Source organism: Montipora foliosa, chromosome 2 (assembly GCF_036669935.1).
Source record: "Montipora foliosa isolate CH-2021 chromosome 2, ASM3666993v2, whole genome shotgun sequence".
Classification (NCBI taxonomy): Eukaryota; Metazoa; Cnidaria; class Anthozoa; order Scleractinia; family Acroporidae; genus Montipora; species Montipora foliosa.
Genome location: NC_090870.1, coordinates 61,557,303 through 61,579,802, shown reverse-complemented (window position 1 = coordinate 61,579,802; position 22,500 = coordinate 61,557,303). Strand labels below are relative to the sequence as shown.

Below are 22,500 nucleotides of genomic sequence, written 5' to 3'. Positions count from 1 at the left end.
AAACAAATACCAACACAGTGTAATCAAAGAGTGGAACTCTTTACTAAACAGAGTCATTGAAGAGCAGTCAGTGGAAGCTTTCAAAACGGCTGTCAGGTGCCATGTTTAAAAAAACGCTGATCCCGTTACTTTTTTATTATTATTTATTTACGTAGCACTTGCACCTAGTCTCGTATTTTAAGACACACGCACATCTACGGTGATGAGTTATTCCCTTTGCAGATCACACAATTAGAATTACAGTTACGATTAGGTGCACTGCATTTGACATAATTCACAAGGCATTCATCTTCATTAGCTGACAATCGATGTAAAGTTGATATCAGGCAGTATTTATCATAAAAGTTAACGTACAGGGAAGAAGCGTGTGGGTGTGGAGGGGTCCCACTGTTACCTCCCTACTGGTTATTTTTTGGGTTTAATTCAACGACCCCTTACGTATCGCCCTCTGAAGTCAAGGGATTTGGGACGCAACAACCTTTGAAAAAAAGCTTTAAATTTATATTTTCTTTCTTTCTGTAGTTTATGTTATTTACAAAAAACGCAAAATACATTATTTTATACTCCTTACCTCAAATTTTGTCTTAAAAGCCAATGAAATTCTATAAATTGTATTAATTCGACTGTTACTTTTTCGAAACATCTGTTGAAGTAGTAGAAAATTCAACTTAGTATGACAACTACGCACCCTTCGCATGGGACTAGCTAGACTATTGCATTTATTGCTTAATTAACAAGCTTCGCAAAACAAAATGTGAAAATGCCACAAACAAACCGAAATCACAAGCACGTTCTTTGTGGTACTACCATTCATCACAAATTTTCATTTTGTCTGCTTGTGTACAAGTGAATGTCGCCTACCAGAGTCCTATCTGCCCTTCTTCCTTAACGTCTGTCATGAAGTTTATGTAAAAACCAAGGATAAAGGCATTTGAGTTGATTCAAAAACAGCCGACATTTTTTCACAACCTTTTTTCAACCTTGATCAGAAGGAAAAAATATTAAACTATTAAGATGGTTCAATTCTTGTCTGATAAATAACTAGTTATTCAATAAATGTTATTTTAGGGAGGAAGGGTTGACTTGAATTGACTTCTTAGTTCATGCAAAGTTATCTTCACAGTTGGGAGATGCACCCCTACGACCGATTATTCCGGCTCCCTCGCGGCATTACATTATCCAGTCCATTTTCGTATTCCATGGCCCTATAAGCTCGAAATATTCAGTCCCCATGTTCCAACTACACCATTTATCAGTGAAAGATGATATATCCTAACATTTATCCCCTTATTTTCTTGAGAAAACTGTTAAAAAGTAATCTATCTCAATGTTGTATCAATAGGGGATAGAACAGGAATCAACCTTACAATTAAAATTTAGCTGTTGCATAGGTTGTTTAATTTAAGAGAACAGATTTCTCAAATAATGCTCTCCATCTCCCAAATGTAATGTCCTCATTCATACAACATGTTGTAGAAACAGCTGAAACAGTTCATGCTGTTTCTCTGCACAAAATCAATTTTGATTCACGATTATTCCAAGGACTCTTCGAACGTAGTTTTCTCCGTCGTGGTGGTTGATTCCTCTTCGCCATCTTTTATGACCGTTGTTGTTTCGCAAGTTGCGACATGCGGAAAGAGATTTGACTGCTCAACGACTTTTTCCGAAAAGACGTTCGGTGTCTCGAATGTTTGTTTGGTGATAGAAAACGTCGGCGAAAACTGATCAGATGTATTTTCGGTGCTCTTCACCTCAACTGGCTGCTCAACGTCTTTCTCGACAACTTCAGTCGTTGTTTTGACATCCCCCGTCGTCGCCTCGTCAGTTGTAGATTTAGCTGTTTTTTCTTCAGGATGTTTTTGCGCCGTTGTCTTCGCTGCAGATTTCGCTGCTGGTTTACTACCGGTAGTTCCCGCTCTCGGTTGAGAATTAATTTTCGATTTTGCTCCTCCGGCAGTCGATGACGTTTTAGCAGAAGCCGAAGTAGGTTTCGGTGCAGACGTTTTAACAGCTGTTTTCGTAGCAGTTGTTGTAGTCGTAGTAACTTTTGTTTGACCACTTTTTTCCTGCATCAACTTTTTTGTAGTGGATGTTTGGGATTTAAGAGCTCCAGCACCACCTTTGGTTGTAGAAGTGGTTGTGGTAGTTGTTTTTTTGAAATTCGTTGTTGTGACTGGTGGCTTTGGTTTCGTACTTTGAGGCCGCACATTGCGTTTCTTCTCAGTAGCGGAATTTTCTTTGATGTCAACGGCGTTGGCTGACTGCGAACGGGTAGCTTTGGCGGGAATTGATTTCGCTGTTGACAAAGTGGGTTTTGGGGGTGCTGATTTGGCAGATGGAGGCCTAGTGGTTGTCTTTGGCGCAGTCTTAGCCGGGCCTGCGTCCCTCACATCTTTACCAGGTGCTTTACCAGCAGTTGGTTGTGTAGTAGGAGGTGAAGTCTTCTTGGCTGTTGAGCTAGCAACTCGAATTGCGCCGATAGGTTTAGTCTCACTGATTTTCAAAGAAGATCGAGTTGGTTCGGCAGCTTTAGGTTTTTCTGCTTTCTTTATCTCGTTTGTCTTCGTTGCTGTAGGTTTGACTGCAGGCTTTTTATTTGCTACAGCAGCATTAACTGGTGCTTTCGAGGCTGGTGCTTTAGACGTAGCAGGCTTAGGCGCAGCTCCTTTTGCGTTATTCTTCGTCGAAGGAAGTTTTGGAGTTGGTTTTGTAGCGTCAATGCCTTTTTTGGGTGACGTTTGCTTTGTTCCTGAGGCTAGCTTAGGAGGAGACTTCGGTCTTGTGTTCGCCGTTGCAGTCTTTGATTTCGTAGCCCTCCCAGTTGGTTTTTCTGTCTTTTGAATATCTACTGGTTCATCTACCTTTGCCTGAACTTTCTCGGTGACTTCTTCACCACTTCCTTGTTCCGCTCCATCTTCCAGCATGCTTGATTTCCCAACTTTAGGGTGGCTGTCCCTGCTTGTGAGGTTGGATTCTACACTGGAAGATGGTTCTGCGGCCTTTGCAGATTCCGGCTCTTCTACAACTAATTCTTCATTCGCACATGGACCTTCAACACCAGCTAGATTTCCATCAAATTCAAGCCATTCTGTTTTGTGTTTGACCGTATCTTCACTTCCATTTACTTCAGTTTTGTTTTGTGGATCAAGTTGTTCAGAAGCAACCAGGATTCCCTCGACTTCATGCGCTTTTGTTTCAGGTTTGATTGTTTCTTCAATTTTCTTTTGTGGATCAAGTAGTTCAGGAGCAACCAGGATTCCCTCGACCTCATGCGCTTTTGTTTCGGGTTTGACTGTTTCTTCAATTTTCTTTTGTGGATCAAGTTGTTCAGGAGCAACCAGGATTCCCTCGACTTCATGCGCTTTTGTTTCGGGTTTGACTGTTTCTTCAATTTCCTTTTGTGGATCATGGTGTTCGGCGGCAACAAGGTTTCCTTCTATTTCTGGTAATTCTGACTCTTCGTTGACCGTTTCTTCCCGACGATTTACATATTCTCGTTCCAGTCGTGACGACTTCGTTGCCATTTCTGTGCCAGGTTCTTTGCAGGTCCTTTCTTCTCCTTCAATTTTCAACGATTCCCGGGCCGATTCTTCACTCGATACTAATTCTTCACCTATAACTGTTTCTTGTTCCGCTCCTGTCGGCTTCGATTCTACCGCAACTGGAGGAACATCTTGGAAACTTGCTACCTCGTCTTTGTTCATAGCAGGATCGTCAAGTTTATCGCCTTTAGCTTCACTTGATTCTTCTTCTAGTTTAAGAGGTTCTAGAGATCCGCTTACCACAGTGTCTGGGGTGGGTAATTCTTTAACTGGAGGTAAGTTTTCCACTTCTTCTGCCAGTTCGGCCCCGCTAGGTTCTTTGTATAACTTTTCTGGTTCAGTCGCCACGACAGGCCCTTGCGTAGGGTTAACTGATAACATTGGAAAATCCTGAACGTCTGTTGTTGGCTCCTCATCGACCACTTCTTTGTCATCAGAATCTTGTTCATGCTTTAGATGTTCCGTTTCAGTTTCTGCCGTAAAGTCAGTTTCAACAGGGATAGGGTTTTCGACGTCTGTTATGTGTTTGCCTTGACTACTTTCTTCAATCCCATTTAGAGATTCTGATTTAGTTTCAAAGTAAGCCTCTCCAGTTGGATTTACCACAACCGAAGGAGCGTTGGTTGACGCATTTTCGTTGACTTGCTCGCTGTAGTCAAGTTCTCTTTCTTGCCCTAGAGTATCTGTTTCAGTTTGCAATTCAGTATCTGAGGTGGAGTGGGTTTCAACTAGAAAACTAGAAACGTTTTCGATTTCTGTAGTCTCTTTGGCTTCACCAGGTTCCTCAGCTTGCTTTGGAAATTCTGATTCAGTTTCAAAGACAGTCTCCTCTGTTGGATTGACAATAACGTCTTGGACGTCCGCTGGAGCCTCCTTGTTTGCTTGATCGTTTTCTCCAGGTTTACCTTCTTGCTTTAGAGGTTCCGTTCCGGTTCCCAAGGCAGTCTCCTCCATGGGGTACGTTTCAACTGGGGGCACGTTTTGAACTTCTCTTGGCACGTCCTCGTTGACAGCACGTTCCTCACAATGCAATTGCTCCATTTCAATCAGTTCGTCTTGCACTTCTTGGGACGCTGATTCAAATTTGACTTCCGTCTCGGACCTGACATCCAAATCGACTGGAGGTACGTCGTCCTTCGCCGTAGGCTCATAGAGACCACCTCCTGTTGATTCATCTTTACATGGTGCAAGTTCTGATTCAATTTCGACAACAGACTGTGGAGGAGGATTTTCAAAAGGGTGAATGCCTGGAGTGCTTGACACAAGATCCTCTGCTGCAATATGTTCATCTCTTGTACCTTCTTCAACTTGAGCGGTTTCTGTTTGCATTTTTGTAGTGCCCTCTTCTGCCTTAGTCTCTGAGTCTAGCAGTAAATCTCCCAGATCAATGGGTCGTGGTGAAGCCTGAAATGTGCTTCCAGGTTCCATGTCCTCAACATCAACTGGAAGTGAAGATTCCACCATTGCTTCCAAAATTGCCTGTTCAGGCTCTTCTTCGTAAGATAGAACACCGTCATTGGCACCATCCATAGTTTTCGGCTGCTCTTGGGGTTTATCCAAAGATGAAATACCAATCAATATCTGCTTATCTTGCTGATGGGCTGCTGCCAAAGGCCTAAACGACAACTTCTCATGAGTCTGTCCGCATCCGTCGACATGATCATCTGATGCACCCCCATTTACGTTGAATCGACTACAAGATTCCAAGGAGAGTAAATCCACTGCGGGAAGAGAAGTACCTGTATTGTCGATGTGCTCGGGTGGTGAAATGTCTCTCTGCACTTTTTGGACCCCAAGTGAGTCTTCACTTTGTTGTGAGACTCTTCCTTCCGATGACTCTTCCATACTCTCGGACTGTTTCGCTGAAGCGTCATTGTCATTAAAAGGAGAGGTTCGATCTCCGTCAAACGCAAAAGTTGCAGCAACATCAGCCATTCTAGGAGTATCGCTCAAACGTCTTGGAAGTTTCTTGCCTTTAAATGTGAGATCCGGTGAGGACGTTCGTCTCTCCGAGCCAAATATTCCCTTGTCAAAACGACTTCTTAGTTGGTGGAATGTCTTGCTCGTAAAACTTGCAGGTCTATCTAGAAGATTCTGCGAAACTGACGAGGAGATTTTTCGAATGGCGTCTGTAATGTCCTTTTCGTCGTTGTGTATCAGGGAACTTCTCTTTCCCTTCTCCCGAATCTTTGGAGTGCACTGACCTCCTAATTGCTGGTTTAAGTTTCCTTGCGAAGAATAAACCACTGAATCTAGAGACAGAAAAAATTAAATATTAATATCTTGGAATAAAAAGGGTCTTTTCACATCAAATATGCACATATTTTGTCAAAACATGGTAGCGCACACAAGTGGAAAACTAACAGCGAATTCAGCCGTTGAAAAGAAGGAAAACCCTTCCTAGGCAGGTATCGAATAAACATGTCGATAAAGTATTGTTGAAAAATATCTATAGGGATAACGAATGCGAAAAGTTATACTTCCTTTCAGGAACTGACGAAAACCATACCGTTTATATTGTTCCACTTGATGTTTTTAAGCAAAGTGGCGGTAAAATGAAGCGGATGACTCGGAGAGAACAAACCTGACGCCTCTCAGTTTAGCTTCCGCACCTGCTTAATGCGCGCAAAAAAAAAAAAAAGACTAAGGATTCCACGATTTTGGAACAAGATACACGATTATTTTCCTCTCACCACGTAACTTTGTGAGTTACTTACCTCTGGTTGTAACTCCTAGTTGCTCTTTCTTTTTTGTCCTTTCGATCAGGCTACTTCTGACACCACTTCCCGTCGATATGGAGTTCCGAGGACTTGTAGCTGCCTGACAACTGGGCGTACTTGCTGCTTCAAGAGCTGCCAAAATAAACGGAATTGTTAATGACCATTTACTACAGGGAGGGCACAATTCCACGGTTATTTTTGTAATTGGAACGTGTAATTACCCGAAACGCTTTCGTTGAGATAATAGACCTAAAACCGCACGCTACCAGTAGACTATAGGGAAACAAAAGAAACCCGAAGACAAAAATCTTTCAGTAAACACAGTATCAAGCAGAGCACTAGACGAAAAAGCTTCAACTCATACATGTGAAAGGTTTAAATAGAAGCATCTTATTTTGGCTCCCTTTCAATTTCTTTCTACTCAGTTTGATACCGACTGATTTGACTGCTTTCTATCGCGGCACCATGAACACCAAACAAGTATGCCAACCATTATTAGCCAGAGGATGCAAAACCAAAACGGGGAATATATGGTAAATTAGGAGGTATAAACATCTTTGTGGAATAGAACTCGGTTTTGCAATTAGAGTTAACGACAGTTTATGAAAGATATAGCGTAATTAAAGCTTTGAGAAAAGTTCTGCACAAATAACTTCGGCGTTTTATGAAAACACATGCCTTTGATAGCTTCTAGTATACGAAATCGATATCCAGGAGAGCTTCCAAAATATATCCATTTTTTCCATAAGCAACCTACTGTGTCAGTGTTTACCTAATTAACACCAATGACTTAAATTCTTGCTCAATCAAACATCAAATTGCCAAAAAAGTCGCCCACAATGCATCACAAATAGTAAAACCGTTAACGAAATAAATTTAAGAATTTTCAATTTGAACCAAAAACTTCAGAAAAAACTTGACCCTACTCATGATTGAAGATATTCACAATAAATTAACAAGTTATCCTAGAGTAACCTTCTTGTATATTTGACCAACCCACTTCAAATAATGGTTAAAGTCACCCAGCTATATTTATTTAAAACAGCTCACTATACCAGCTATAAGGTCATGATCTTGATACACCATACAGTGTCCTAGCAAAATTACAGTTTCACCAAAGTCCTCCCATATTATCTCTTGAAGTGCAAAGTACCTAAGTGACTGGGTTAGATAGTGCTCCTGGGAACTCAAGGTCACTATTCAAAACTTCTCCTCGAAGCAAAAAGAAAATAAATTCAAAAAAATTCCGCAAACAAAGACAAGGGACCATTCGTTTCTCTTCAACAAAAAATAATATTAAGCACCTGAAACAAGAAAACCTCTCATTCCTGACTTCATCATAATTACAACATATTTATTCCTAGCAGCAAATGTGTCTATTAACAATATAGATTTAAGAATTAATGCTCTTTGTTGCATCACAATGAAGACAAAATATTGACTTTCACTTTATACCCAATGAAATTTCTTATGCCTTTTACACAGTTAAGAACATAACGTTCCGCATGAAAGAGGCCAATATACCTAGTGACTCACAGATAACATCAGTTCTTTTTATTATAAGTACTATCTCCCTAAAAAACAAGGATCACTTTTATCTTTTCTACTTGATTTACAATCATCCATTCAGGTAAAAAAATTTGACTGGGGATTAGCTGGGGTGTGGTCAGTTGACAAGTGTGAACAAACTGCAGACTGAACACATGTAATATAATAAATTCATCAGTTAATCTTGTAATATCCAAAAATAAGTTAGACAAAATATTTCCAGAAACCCCATATGGATTCTTTTTTCCTACAAAAGGTATGGGATCATGAGGATAACACCATTTGTTAAAATGAGCTAACACTCAGGGGATCGGTTAGGGATAACCGTTGGTTAAGAGGTATCAAAACCTATAGGTTTCCATGGCATTCCATGCTTCAAGCAACCCTGCTCAGATTGAACTGTAAAAATTTAGAAATTGAGATTTACGAACTGTAAAAGCATTTTATACGAAGATTATTAATACTTTGATGTTCACACATGCGGATAGCATTTGTATTTAAAACAGGATTGTTGGTAACTCGGAAATTGCAGGAGTACTTGAAGTTTTAGAAAGAAAATACCCGATCATCCAAAGCACACAATTTGAACGTCTTGTAACAAAAGAAAGTTTTCGATGAGCTAATTTGATTAGCTAAACAAACATGATTGGATGAAGTTTAATGAGAATTGTCTTTTTCAAAATAAGCTGTAACATTTCAAATGACATTTTGCTAACCATGAGATTTCTTTCCTTTTATCGTGTATTGAGCATTATCACTCAATGTAGATATCAATAATTTTAACACAACGTCACAGTGTCCACGTACGATCCATGGCTACTTTTCCATCAACGCAGTTTTTGTGTTAACTATGAATTCAGTAGATCTGTTGAGTAGAATGAACAGTAAAAACAAAAGTTCTGATCACGGCTGGATCAGGAAAAAGTTGTTACGTCTGTCTTCATTCATCACTCGCGCTGACAGCTATATGTACTCCAGACGCGACGTTTCACTTCCCGTCACGGTCAGCATGATTCCATACAAATTTCTCAATTCGATTGTACCGTATTCGTAAAAATGTTTACCAATACACTTACAAGAGAGAGAGTATTTCACCTTTCTAACCCTAAACCGTAAGTTAATAAAAGTGCAACTCATTAACTTCCAAAAAAACAGGCGTATGATCCAAGCGATATCACCACGGGAGTCCAGACTGGACTTGTCAAAATAATATTCTAACCTTAAGTTTGTTACGTTTTTCGATGCGATTTCGATCGATCTCACCGCAACAACAGAAAGTGCCTTTAACAGTATGAAATTTCATTGACCCAAGGGCAACAATCCTACAGAGATTGAAACCAGCTAGCTTGATGAATTATTTGAAAGGCGATATTTTTATAACACAGTTCAAATCAAGTCCACAAAACATCTGAAAAACTAAGCGTCATTAGAGTGTAAAGGAAAAGAAAAAAACAGTTAATAAATCGACCAGTGTAGGTTTACCTTCAAAATCGAAGTTCGTTCAATGATCCGAACCGACCAGAATGCCCAATAGATTTCAAATGGGACGTACAGTAAGAACAGAGGTAATATTCGCTGACACAAAAATTGATAAGGTTGATCGAACAATCGCACGCTTTTCGCTTGGGCGAGTCACGGAAAATTGACATCCATGAGGGTGTGTTCAAGCTATCAGCCAATCAGAAGGTAGAAAAAACAAAAGGGGCTAAATTGCCACCAATTACAAATATCAGCTGTATGCAAATCTGCAATTTCTTAATCCCAATTTTCATCTTGGATAAAAATGAAAGAAGGTTTATCGTCACACGTTTACCGATCACTCCTTTGACGAATAGTTCACTCGATCAAATAGTCGCTTCTTGGTTATCTTGTGAAGAAGCTGGCCGTTATTTAAGGTAGGCCGTCTACTCGCTCCTGTCAAAAACCGGTTTTATGCTCTCCAGATCTATTTTTAAAAATGATTTGTATAATAGTCGGCCAAAACTGAATTTTGTTTTTGTTAAGCAATATAATAATGAAGCCCTTCTAAAACTTAGGAAACAGATGACGACTGAGAAGAGTGTGGATATTTATCCAAGCGCACGAAATGATACAACTCATTTACCATGAAAAATTTAGCATACCGTTGCAAATGAGACATAAATTTATGGTATCGAGGGATTACCAAACAGTTTTAAGGGTGAAAACAGAGGCAATAAATGTTCTGGCAAAAAAGCAACTTTTTTTAACATTTGGTGAAGAAAACTGCATTCCAGGTTAAAAGCTCGTTTCTTTTTTTGGGATAACAAATCTTCATCCCAGGTTTAAAGCCCCTTAGTTTATCTTCTTTTGTGGGGCCTGGGGAGTATGACAAATGGTTTCCCTGTCTCCTCCGCTTAACGTTTGCCAGGGGAATAACGTAATGGACTACTGGAAGAACCACTTTTATCAAGTGCATACTTACTGATATTGTTGTTGAAATAAACAGAATAAGGGCAATCAGAGTGACCCTAACCCAATGATATACAGAGGTACTGTTGGAAACCTACAATTGTAGCCAATTACATTATTTAAATTGTTGTAACGTAAGAAGAGTGCTTGGAAACTTTGTATGTTATACGTATGTTATCTCTTCGCAGGTGTTTTAATGTACGTAGGGCTTTAATTTGTTTGGTAAAATAAATAAATAAATAAATAAATAAATAAATAAATAGATAAATAAATAAATAAATAAAAACACCCCCCCCCCCAAAAAAAAAACCCAATGGTATTACAGAACATCAACCACATACAATTATCATCCACCATCACCACCACCAATGCCCTCTAACTTGTCTTCTGCCTTCTGAACAGTCGTAATTAGGAGGAGCGGTTTGAAATTTTGCAAAAATACTCAGAGAAACAAAATTATTTATTTATACAGAATTACAGAATCTCACCATTCAATACAGATTCCATAAAGACAAAAATATATATTTTTTATCTTTATACCTTCTTTTGAAGGAGCATGGGTCATCAGATAATGTTCCAGTGTATCCCAACCTCCTCCAATCCGGACTAACATGTGATCATTCAACATCTGCATGATAATGAAAACAAAAAAACAAGAACAAAAATTTGCAAGCTATACGGAATGACTGCTGTAATAATCTCCTATAACTGGAAAAACCAGCTCAAGTACAAAGTTTGTGTGAATCAGGGATAACAAAAAAGTTTTTGAGCTATTGAAGGCTCTTAGAATGAATTAAAAGACAGCGGAAACAGCCTTCTGTCACCATTTGAGAGTCTGGAACATAGAATTCTGTCAAAACTGTAATAATTGCATTTGTTCCATCAAACAATAAAAATAATATTGTTCATTATTGTGTTCAATGTGCAGCACCTAAAAAACTACATTACAAACTCAAAAATCATTAAAACTATCATACCTCAAAACTAACCTTTGATCTATTAACAACGGGATTTACCTCAGTGGAAAAACCTGTGAAACTTTTTCTTTGTTTTGTTAGCTCGTGGTAGGGTTAGGTTATTACTTGATGTTTTTTTTGCTCTTTTGTTTTCCTTTGTGTTACATCATCTGTGAGTTTCACAGGTTTTTACACCGAGGATGAGCCTAACAAAGTCATTCTCTGCCCAGTATGTGTGACAAAGAGGGACCCTAAACAACTTTTTTGAAGCCTAGGATCTAGTATCATATGGGATAGTGTTTGGTTCCTCTGGTATAAAGTGATGTAGTTCATGGCTAGGAAGCTGTATCTTCACAAAAAACTTGTTGCATTCTGCTACTAAGAAGCAGCTAAATGCTAGCAAGTTTTATGCCTCACTAACAACAATCTGAATAATATCATACATTACCCTGCGATCAATTCCCTAAAATTGTTCACTTAAATACACGCAATCACTAAGAAACTATGCAGGATATGAACACACTTAAAAAGATCTTAAGATAATGATAATAATAATAATAATAATAATAATAATTTATTATCATTATTATTTTTATTATTAAATATTAAATGTAACAGTTAATGTAACTTAGATCAAACTCAACAATCTTAGCCCTCTTCAAAAGTCTACTGGTAATTGCGCAACATGTTATCCTTATGCAAGGTAAAAAGTTTATTAAATTTGGTGGGCGAGCAACTGATGCATATTACCAGAAATCAAATTTGGAAAACTTCAGAAAAACATGACATATTCAATCAAAGTAGTGACCTGGAACCTGGAAGAGTCCAATAAATGGGCCTTCAGAAGGCAACTGTACTGACAAAATCAAGGATTGGGCTAACCCTAAACCATAAAGTTTTGGCAAGTTTATGGCAATATGCATTATTTGTCTGTCAATTTTCATCAATTCTTTAATGATAATGATAATAATAATAATAATAATAACAATAACATAATTTAACACATACACCTGCATATATGCACAATTGCACTGGTTTTCTCTTACCCTTACAAACATGGTTCGGCCAAGAATGATGTACTTTCCTTCTTTAAGTCGATGAACAATTTTTATGTTGTAGTCTTGGGCAATTTTGCAAACCTGTTTCATTAAAAAAAACCATAAGAACGTATTTACTGAGTCAGAGCTAATTAGAAACTAAGGACAGCAAATGTAGTGCTCTTCATAAGAAGAACAAGTCAAAGCCCAGGGAATATTTAAAATAAGCAAATTCTTCAACTGATATCCATGAACTTTGAATTTCTTCCCCTCTTGAATGTACAGTTAGGGGAATTTCATCCACAGAAAACTGAAAACCTCTGCCTTTCTGTATTGTGTTAATCGCAAATCTGTCAATGAAGTTTACTTAATATCAAGGCAGGAAGTCCACAAAAGGAAATTAACAACAAAACTAGAATGTAAACCACATAACACTGCCATTTTTAGCACTTTTAACCCATTGACTCCTAAGAGTGATACTTAATAGACTTTACTCTGTCTAACAACAGTAGATTTTACTCTTTTACTCTTTCTAATGCCAGATGATTTTAATAATCAATGGGTTAAAGTATCACATCTTTTTTCATCTGAGTGTAAGTGATTGATTGCTTATTATTAATTACCATGATTTTCATAATATTAAGGAGGCTCAAAAGGATTTTTAGCAGAAGGCACACCATACTTAAGCTGCTCACATTAGCTAATGAATCAAAATGGGTAGATGGAAATAAATTTGAAAACTAACCTGACTTTTTTGTATGCATGCAAGATTTGTTTCTTTGCATTCTTACGTAAAATTTAAGGAAAGATAATGTATGGATGTATTTTCATCTTTCAACAGTGTTTCCATAAATAAGTTAAGTTCTACTGAATATATTTTTGTGACATCGCTTATCATAGGTAACTCGTCAATTCTTTCCAGAGAGCATTCCAGTGACAGATCACAAATAATTTAGTCTCCAATATTAGGTCACTGGATTTTTGTAAACCATGAACTAAGTTTCAGAGGGTCTTTATCGGTGTTAACAGTTACCATGGCAACATTTGAGCTTGCGTGGACACCCTAAAAAAATTGCTTGATAATAAAAATATCAAAACGTAATCCTTTCACATTGGAAACCCACAGTTACCTCAAAACCCTTTTCGAACCACCTTATTTTCGACACGGCTTTGCGCTTAGAGAAAGAAAAATATTGATCCTTTCAGTACTATGTTGTCAAGTGAAGGTTTACCCAGGATTATAACTCATTGTTTTCATGTAAATCAAAAAATACTCTCCATAAAAGACAAACATTTCATTAACAACACTCGACTCCCGTGAGAATTTTGTTTCTACGAAAAAAAAACAATGACGTGATTTTGTGTCTTGAAGAAATCATCATCAAGATGCATTAAATAGTTTTCGAAGAGTAATTGAAGGGTTTTACTGACAAAATGACATCAAAACCTTTTAACCTTGATTACGATGTTATCTTATTCGTTTAGTAAAAATTCTTCCAGCTGTTTAGTTGCGGCAGATGTTAGGTTTATACATAAGATCGTAGAATATTAAAGTCAAATTACCTCAACTAACAGTCATTTTAGGGTTATGACAGTTATTATAAAACTAAAACTTTTTTGTCGCATTCCTCAATCTATTCTTGCCTTTTCGCAAGTCATACGAAACGTGATTCCCGCCGTTATCAATACTCGAATCAGCAATAAAGTTAAGTGATATTAGCATAATTCCCTGTCAATGTAGACAATTTTGTTTTAATATTGAAAAATCTCTGCGTTCTTGTACACAAAATTTTACCTCTAAAATCCTTTACAAAATAAAATTTCAGTCCCATTGCTAATCAAATTATCAAAAAACAATAGAACACTCTTATAAAGTGATAAGTGAATGGATTTTGAAATTCTTCATTTCCTCAAAGTAAAACTTTTACATTTTGTAACAACATGGGCGAAAGCTACTTACTTGTTTATCCAATTCTGATTTTGGTCCCTTGCTTTCCAGAAGCGAGCAGGGTTCTTTGTCCTTCTTCCGTGAACTTCTCTGGTCTTTTGGCTTAGCGGGAACTTGTTTTCGACTTGTTACAGTGGATGTTATGGTTTTCTCGTCCTGCGAAAACTCGGTTAGACGAGAGGCAGTATTCTCCCCTTCGTCTTGATCAAACACCGAGTCAACTCCAGAATCGGAGTCTAAAGAACTGGGACTTTGAACATCTGCCTGATCTAACACATGGACCTCAAGGTTGTCCATTTCAGTCGTGCTTATTTCCTCGACATCCAAAACCTCTCCTTGAGCGTTTGAAAGTTCAGAGTCGTCATTAGCTTCGTCCTCTTCGATCTCCTTCTCCAGTTGGATCAACTGAGGTAGTTCATCAAGATCAAACCTCGCTGTCCTTCTGACAATTTCCATGAGGCATATAATGACACCCCGACAACCCTCCCTGTAATCATCAACTTGAACAACATCATTTGATTCAAACAGAATTGCTTCAGGTAAGCCGTGACTTCGACACCATACGAGAAACTGCTGTACATTTTCCCTGGAACGGAACAGTTTGATTTCTTTGCTGGTAGACTTGCCCATAGTGTGATATCGAAATTTTTTTCCAGGCACAACAACCCTGTATTTCTGAGAATACAAGTCTGCCTTTTCTTGGATGTAGTTCGCAAGTCGGCAAAGGAGGGAACCATCCTCCAAAGAGTAGAAGAAAAATTCCGGAGAAATAACCACATCGGGAAATAACTTGGCCAACCACTCGCTCTCATCCTCCATCATAGCATAAAGAAGTTCGTTTTCCTTTTCCCATCGCTTTACACTTTGTATGCTGTTAGTTTTGAGTCGTCGAAAGTTCGCTCTGTTTCTTGGTGTCACACTTATTACTAGATCCGCTAGATCTCCTGTTGCTGCAGTCATCGCCAGATCTGCCTATGTTTCCGGTTTACCCTCTTGAATTATGCCCAAATCGCCATAATGCTGCCTTCTGAGAAATCTGAGAAATTTTTGTCTGCTATCTAAAACCTCGTAATCCACCTTGATCTCTCAAAGTGAGCAAAGCGATGTTCATTTCTTTGGCCTGTATGAATAAATAGCCACGTTCAATTTCGAGCCGAGACTGTTTAATAATTCCAACAGGCGGGAATAACAAATATTGTTTCTGTTAGCGATGAGAGCACGATGTTTTCCTTTCTCGTGAAGTGATTTTCACATGCACCGTTCAACTTGTCAATTCTTTCCAGAAAGCGTCCCAGTGACAGATCACCGGAAATATTTTATATTACACGTGAAAATTCGTCTGAGAACTGCTGAAGTCGGTTAAATCTATTTATACTGCCGCGACGCTGTATTGGCAATGCAAAATTTATTCAGTTGTTTTGAAACAGCACGGAATGATATTCTAATTTGAATAGCATATGAATAGCATGTAAACTGGTCGATTCAAATAATTAAAAGTCTCCAAACCTGCTCGATGATTGTATTGTTCAAGCCGATGGAAAATGTGCACCTCCGACGGAATTATGACTTGCTGCACCTCTACATCAGTTTTGTTGAATTTGTCCCACATCGCTAAGAGACCATATCGATTTCAAAATATGTAAAGAATCTTTTACAGATGTGTAAATGACCGTAAGCTCCGTTCTTCGATTGAGCATTTACTCTGGATGAACCACATGTTGACTCCACACCTTTCTTTGAAAATTTAACCTGAAATAGGAGGAGTGTTGTTCTTCAACCGGAAGTGCAGTTACCGGAAATGTATGCAAGGCTTATAATTATTTTGGTCGTCAACACCGTGTTACCAACTCGTGTTACCAAGGTTACGACGAAAGAATTCTACATTTTATCCGGCTATCACAACAAATAATGCTGTGGTGTACCTCTTTTACTAATCTTTTTCTCTGAGAATTTTCTCCGCTGTGGCTCTACAAATATCGTCAAAAATTCTCCTCCTGGTTTCAGCAAGAGGATATTCCATGCAAAGTTCCAATACATGCGTCAGATATCATCCTGGATCAGAGAATCCTCGAAAGCTTGTCAATAAAAGCCCAATTTTACTTCGAATATATCATCATGACGTCATTACTCCTTGGGTTATTTGGGGCTTGGCGTCGTTCTTCTGGTGGACGCCTGAAATTGATGCAATAAAACAAAAAATACTATTTGCTTCAAATTTCTGTTTCTACTTGTAATGTAACGAACGAAACGCAGAATTGTTTCGCGTGAGGGCATTGTGTTGTCAGTAGATGGTTCAATGACTATAAGGGAAAATACTACAAAGGAAAATTTACGAAGCGAAGCGAAGGGGAACAAATTTTCTACATCTGTTCATGCCACTTTCTAAAATGGTTTGAACATGGACATATCTTTTATCCTTGAAAACTCGCTATCAGTTCGTCGTAATTTACCTTAGCAAGGAAAACTGAAGCGATTAAATGTTTTGCTAATAAGACAAATACAATAAAAACCCGAGACACGCATAGGATTTACCTGTTACTAGTGATATTATTTCCGTCTCATATCTTTCTATTGCGTCAATGAATATTGGTCATGGGTTGGCAGCTGTGATATTTATTGCTGTGTTGTTCATGCTATTATGGATGAGGATAGACGCTCCCCATTATATTCACACCTGTAAGGAAAATATTGGAGCCAAATTAAACAAACAACCTCGTCACGGAAATGAGACGCAGAGGTGCGCAATGCCACGCAAACGCAAAAGCGACTGTCACGACAACAAGGAGACAATGAAGTCTGTAATAATAAATAGCGTAGCACTCTTTAACAAGGGTGCAATACATATTGGCTGTGCCAGACAAATCTGGTCAATTCAATGTTATTTCTTTTTATAGAAATGATAGCACCAAGGGCTAATTCTTGTTAAAGTATGCGTGTATGTAATAGCAATGGACCTTTTTACAGTTATGTGCTTAGTTACTCGCAGAGCTCTCGAGTCTTAAAGTTTCCAAAGAGTGAGATGCTTGCTGGAGAAAAGTGCAAGTGTTCTGTGTTTTTGTGCCGGAGGCGCCAAAATTTGTAAGGGGTCAGGGGGCATGCTCCCCCGGAAAATTGTTTAAATTTGCACCTCTCAAATCGGTGGAAATGCACCGTCAAGTGCTGCCATTTAGTTTTCTTCATGCTGATTGCTAAGGGACGGCCATTAGAAAAGTAATTGGGGGGGGGGGGGGAGGGGAGGGTGGGCGAAGTACCAATAAAAAAATCCATGCAAGGAAAAGTAACTAAAATTATTGCATTGGCCTTCCACATATTTTGCACAAATCTCAAGAAGGCATGCAGGAAAGCATCCTGTGTGCAAAACAGCTCTTTGAATAAACTTCCTGCTGAATTTTGGTCTTCTTAATAATCATACCTGATACGAAAAAATATATCTGAGGCTAGTAAGCTTATCATAAATTTTAATAGCTGTCAATTTCAGATGTAATTATTAATAACTTTTAATAAATTTGAGCCTGAAACATTCCTGCCGTGACTTGTTGTTCGCAATGCTGTTTACATGTAAAATTTCAGCAAAGCAAGATGAACTTGCTCAGTACCAATGTTCGCACAATACAGGTTTAGGTGGATACCTTGTGTATGAAAGGCCATTGTGAGCTGTATCTTAGAATATAAATTTATCTACTTTCGCATACGTTCCCAGGTAGCCTATATTTAAATTATGCCCTTGGCTAAATGAACAACTGAATGATTTAATACTTTTTTTGTTTAGAACGGTTTTCAATTGAATGTCGCAAGTAATTAGCGAATTGCTTTGGCTTTGCATTACTTCACTCAGTGATTGGTTCAAAGTTCTCGCGTCACTTTTTCAACCAACCAGAAGTGAAACCTAAACCAATCGTGGCTCGCGCGTGCACATTTTCCCGCTCTTTGTGTCGGCTACGTGTAATTACTTCGAGTTTTGATTGTGTACTGGATTGTCTCAGTCCTTTTTGATTGGCCAAAGTAATTACTTTGGTTTTGGTTTTACGACACTCGATTAAAAATCGCTCTGTTACATCAAGGGAAAAAAATATTCGTGCACAACATCTTGACAAAATAAATATTCATTCAACCCCACCCCCCCTTCCTCCATAACGTTTCTTATGGTCCGTCCCTAAGAGAGCCCATGTTATAATGATCAGCCTAAGTTAACATATCCGCGTATACTTCATATATTAAGGGTGAAAGCCCTGAAGAAACAAGAAAATTGGTCGCACACGAACAAATTGAAAGTTGGCCGAAGTTCAGTGACAGTGAAAGAACGAAATCGGAATTCACGAGCACTTTTGAAAGCTTAAAAGGGAGTTACCTGTGAGAGAAGTGCCAATGCGTGAGGTGAGAAATGCTCTTGTCGGCGTGAGAGCGTGAGATTGCATCGAAATGCGTGAGACTCACGCTCAATGCGTGAGACTTGAGAACTCTAGACCGTCACTATTACCTGGCCTTTTAAATGCAAGTGAGGCTGGAGTTGACCTTATTACGACACGGACCTCCTTGCTTTTCTTATGTTGATGCTGCTCTTCTCATGCTAATTAGTTGGAATTTACTTAAGAAAAGCAGTGGCGTTTCTGTCAAAACAAGGTCAACTCTAAGCCTCACTTTCATTCATAGGCCAGGTAACTAAGCACACAACTGTAAAATGGTCTGTTACCTAAGTTATGGAAGTTTTATAGTAGCCAGCTCTTGTTAAACCAATCAGTGACCATGGCCCGCGCGAAACAATACTTGCACGCGATTAGGAAGTTCCGGATGCTGCTCCAGGAAAATTTTGATTTCAAAATACATTCTAAAATAGCAAACAAACGATGCTACCGTTTAATTTAGAAGCTGATAAACATTTGTCATCCGATATTGTGCAATCAGTGATGTCGTTATTACAGAACGACAGGTTTACATAATGACCGACGCAATCAGCTTCCATATAAGGTCATACAGTATATGAGCTGATGACCGAGATTGAAACAACACGCCAGATTGAGATTTGATCTTGAAATAAGGCGAACGAAATTATCGTTTCCATTTCTTCCTGTATCATCTCAGCTTTTTCAACACAGTGGTATATCCAATGTGCGCTGATGAATTGATTGTTAAATGGGCATACCTTTAGAAATTTAGCTCGACAAATTAACCTGTTGTAGCATGAGATAAATTGAAAATTATTGCTGTAATGAATATCGACACTTTTGTTCTGTTTCTGTAATTAAAGGCCCATGTTAACCCAAAAGACATTGTGCGCCGCGTTGAAATTTCGCACAGACGGAAAATCCGAAAATCACCTGCGAGTACCCAATCAAAACGCTAGAACTATTTCAAAACAACAACACAAGCGCGCGATGTCCTTTGGGTGAACATTGGCCTTCAAATGCGCCTTTTGACAAATGGAAATGGGAACTTTTCTCCGTTACGAACTAATGAGATTTTGCTACTCTGTTGAGTTTTTCGTAATTTCTCCAATACAACATTTGAGGAAAGTACTATGATTTAAGGAAAAATCTTTACTCTAAGACAAAATGTTGTATAAAAGTTTCCGATAAAAGAACAGAGTATTTTGATTATTGCAAAGAAGTAAGACAAGGTTGCATACTCTCTCCTATGCTACTTAACTCATACTTGAATGAAATTCCTTCTCTACTTGACCGAGAAGACACAGATCCCATAATTTTACCTAATGGATTTCACCTTAATTGTCTACTTTATGCTGATGACTTAGTGTTGATTTCTCACTCAGCCAAAGGCCTTGAAAATGCGCTATCCATCCTGTCCGAATATTGAGATAACTGGCTACTATCGGTGAATCCTAAGAAAACGAGAGTTATCATCCTCCAGAAGAAATACAGAAAATCCGTCCTGGATAAATTTCATTTTCAGACTAACCAGCATGAAGTAAACTTCTCTTCCAAAGGAAAGTTTAGAGATAATTGCAGATTTAACTTAAAAGGCAAAGTTAGACTATCCGTTTTCGCTACTCGTCGCTTTCTAGATTTCACGAAGAAAATACCACTTCCTGTAACAAATAAAGTTTTCGATTCACTTTTCATACCGATCCTCCTATATGGTTCAGAGGTATGGAGTATTTCCGAGAAGGATGATTTCAACACCTGGGAAAAAGACATTATTGAAAAAACACATATTTTCCTTTGCAAACAGTCTTAAGGAGAAAATAAACATTGTCCGAACGTTGTAGCCAGGAATGGACTTGGCAGACTTTCCTTGAAATTTGCAATAGATACAAACATTTAAAAATTTTACATCCCTTTGCAAGCACTGCCAGATCACAATATTGCCAGACAATGTTTACAACTCAATCGGGGATGCCGCTAAAAATTAAAAATCTATGTGATAAATATGTACAACTCTAGCTCTATGATATTAAACATGGACAACCGTAAAACTTTCACTTCTCACATCGCGGAAAATATAATAGAAAGCTTCAACTAAGCACTAATTTCACTCAAACTAGAAGCTCCTCGTGCGTAGATTGGGTTGCCTGCGGTACGTGTTACACAAAAACAGAAGGCACTGAATTGTGTGGTATTGAACTGCAGCGTTTCAGTTATAGATATTACTTCATGGAAAATGCACGCGTACGATTTTTATTCACGAGTTGAGTAGTATCAGAAAACGAACGAGTGAGCGCAGCGAACGATTGAGTTTTCTGATACGAAACAACGAGTGACTAAAAATCGTACAAAGCATTTTCCATGCTGTAATGTGTTTATTTCATAGGTTTTTTTCGTGGTAGTGTTTGATAGACAAATTTATTTCGCACAAATGGAGTGGGGCGATTAAAGCAATAAACAATGGTTTAAAATCGCCCAACCGACAATTTATTTAATAAAATTTACAACACGTACTGTGAAAAATGAAATGATGGTAGAACCAACTGGGATCTCGGAAAAAATCCGAGCCCCAGATGGGATTCGAACCCACGACCCTCCGTGATCTAGTCGGATGCTCTAACCATCTGGATGCTCTAACCATCTGGGGCTCGGATTTTTTCCGAGATCCCAGTTGGTTCTACCATCATTTCATTTCTCATGTGTTTATATCATTCTCACATTCGAACACGTACTATGTTTCAAATATTCTAAAGTTTTTAGTTCGTCGCTTGTCAAAGCTACTGGCGCTTTGAGTTTATTACCCTTTTCTTGCTTCTTTAGTTGTTTTTGTTTGGACTAAAGAACCTCTCTGGTTTTCTCAAATACCAGGTCGTTTGTTATGCTTGCGGAATAGCCCTTTTTCTTCAGTTGTCGTTCCAAGCTAGCCACTAAGCTTCGAAGGAAAGTCGGCTCGTATTCATTGCCGTCTTTAGTGCGGACGGAGATGATAAATTGGTTGATGTATTCAGTATTCATTCAGCCTAACCGCTGGAATAACTTCCATTTTCCTGTCTTCGACCTTCGTTTTCAAAAGTCGTTTAAGAATTCGTACGTCTCGTTCAGTTTTTTGAGCGGCATTTCTGTTTCCTCGTTCTAAAATTCCTCAACTGAGCAAACAGAAACAAACCTTCCCTCGGCCATTTTTCAAAGGGCGCGCTTTTTGTGCAAAGGCTATCGGATGACGTTCCATTCGATACGTTCATTCATCACTAGTGAAATTTCGTCGTTCGTTCAAACTTAATTAGCAACTAATGTGGACCTGACTGTTTTCTCTGCAGCTCGTAGAGACAAGGAGAATTTTTAATAGAATAGTATCGGTAGATTTCTATTTCTTTCTTTTTTTTGCTTTGTTACTGTGTCTCCAATTAGCAGGTATGCTAAAGTACTTTGACACAAAATAAAGTTAGTTGTTGTTTGGGAAAGAATGTTAATTGTTCGTCGTTTTCAGAGTACAACAACGTATTATTTAGCCAAGAAACCTCCGTCTTTGGTGGTTTAATTTTGTTGTAATATTTAACTGAATATTTACATTTCATCTGTCGGATCAGGAAGCCTTCTTTGTCGGGTTCCTGAGAAACGTATCTATTTTGACTTCAGGATGAACTATTCACACAAACATAAGATTGGAGCGGCCAATCAAAACAGAGTTTGTAATTGAAAATCTAAACATCTATGAAATACAAAAACAGACTTCCAAATTATCGCAAATCACAATGCTGACAAGCACAAAAGCAAAAGAAATGGTTAATAAATGTTTTTAATAAATAATATGGTTAATAAATAAGTTTTTACTATCTGGATGTTTTTGGGTTAGACGAAAGCGATATATTGTTGAAAAATCTTCGTGATAAAGGAGCTATGTCACGCAAATGATGTAATTTCGTGACACTCAAACTTCGCA

At 38.3% G+C, this 22,500-nt stretch overlaps 1 protein-coding gene across 2 annotated transcripts; it reads right to left on the bottom strand.

The window, feature by feature from the left end:
- Nucleotides 1–475: 475 nt before the first annotated feature.
- Nucleotides 476–16,854, bottom strand: LOC137984639 (microtubule-associated protein futsch-like). 2 transcript variants are annotated; one of them, XM_068831858.1, is made up of 7 exons: nucleotides 16,714–16,854; nucleotides 15,688–16,353; nucleotides 14,194–15,301; nucleotides 12,243–12,335; nucleotides 10,781–10,868; nucleotides 6,260–6,394; nucleotides 476–5,794 (listed from the first exon to the last, which is right to left on the bottom strand). In XM_068831858.1, the coding sequence occupies exons 3-7, from the start codon at nucleotides 15,139–15,141 to the stop codon at nucleotides 1,533–1,535; spliced, it is 5,526 nt and encodes a 1,841-aa protein (XP_068687959.1). In that variant the 5' UTR covers nucleotides 15,142–15,301; nucleotides 15,688–16,353; nucleotides 16,714–16,854; the 3' UTR covers nucleotides 476–1,532. The 2 variants fall into 2 exon arrangements, with proteins under 2 accessions (XP_068687959.1, XP_068687949.1); XM_068831848.1 differs by lacking the exon at nucleotides 16,714–16,854 and having other exon boundaries at nucleotides 14,194–16,357.
- Nucleotides 16,855–22,500: the final 5,646 nt, after the last annotated feature.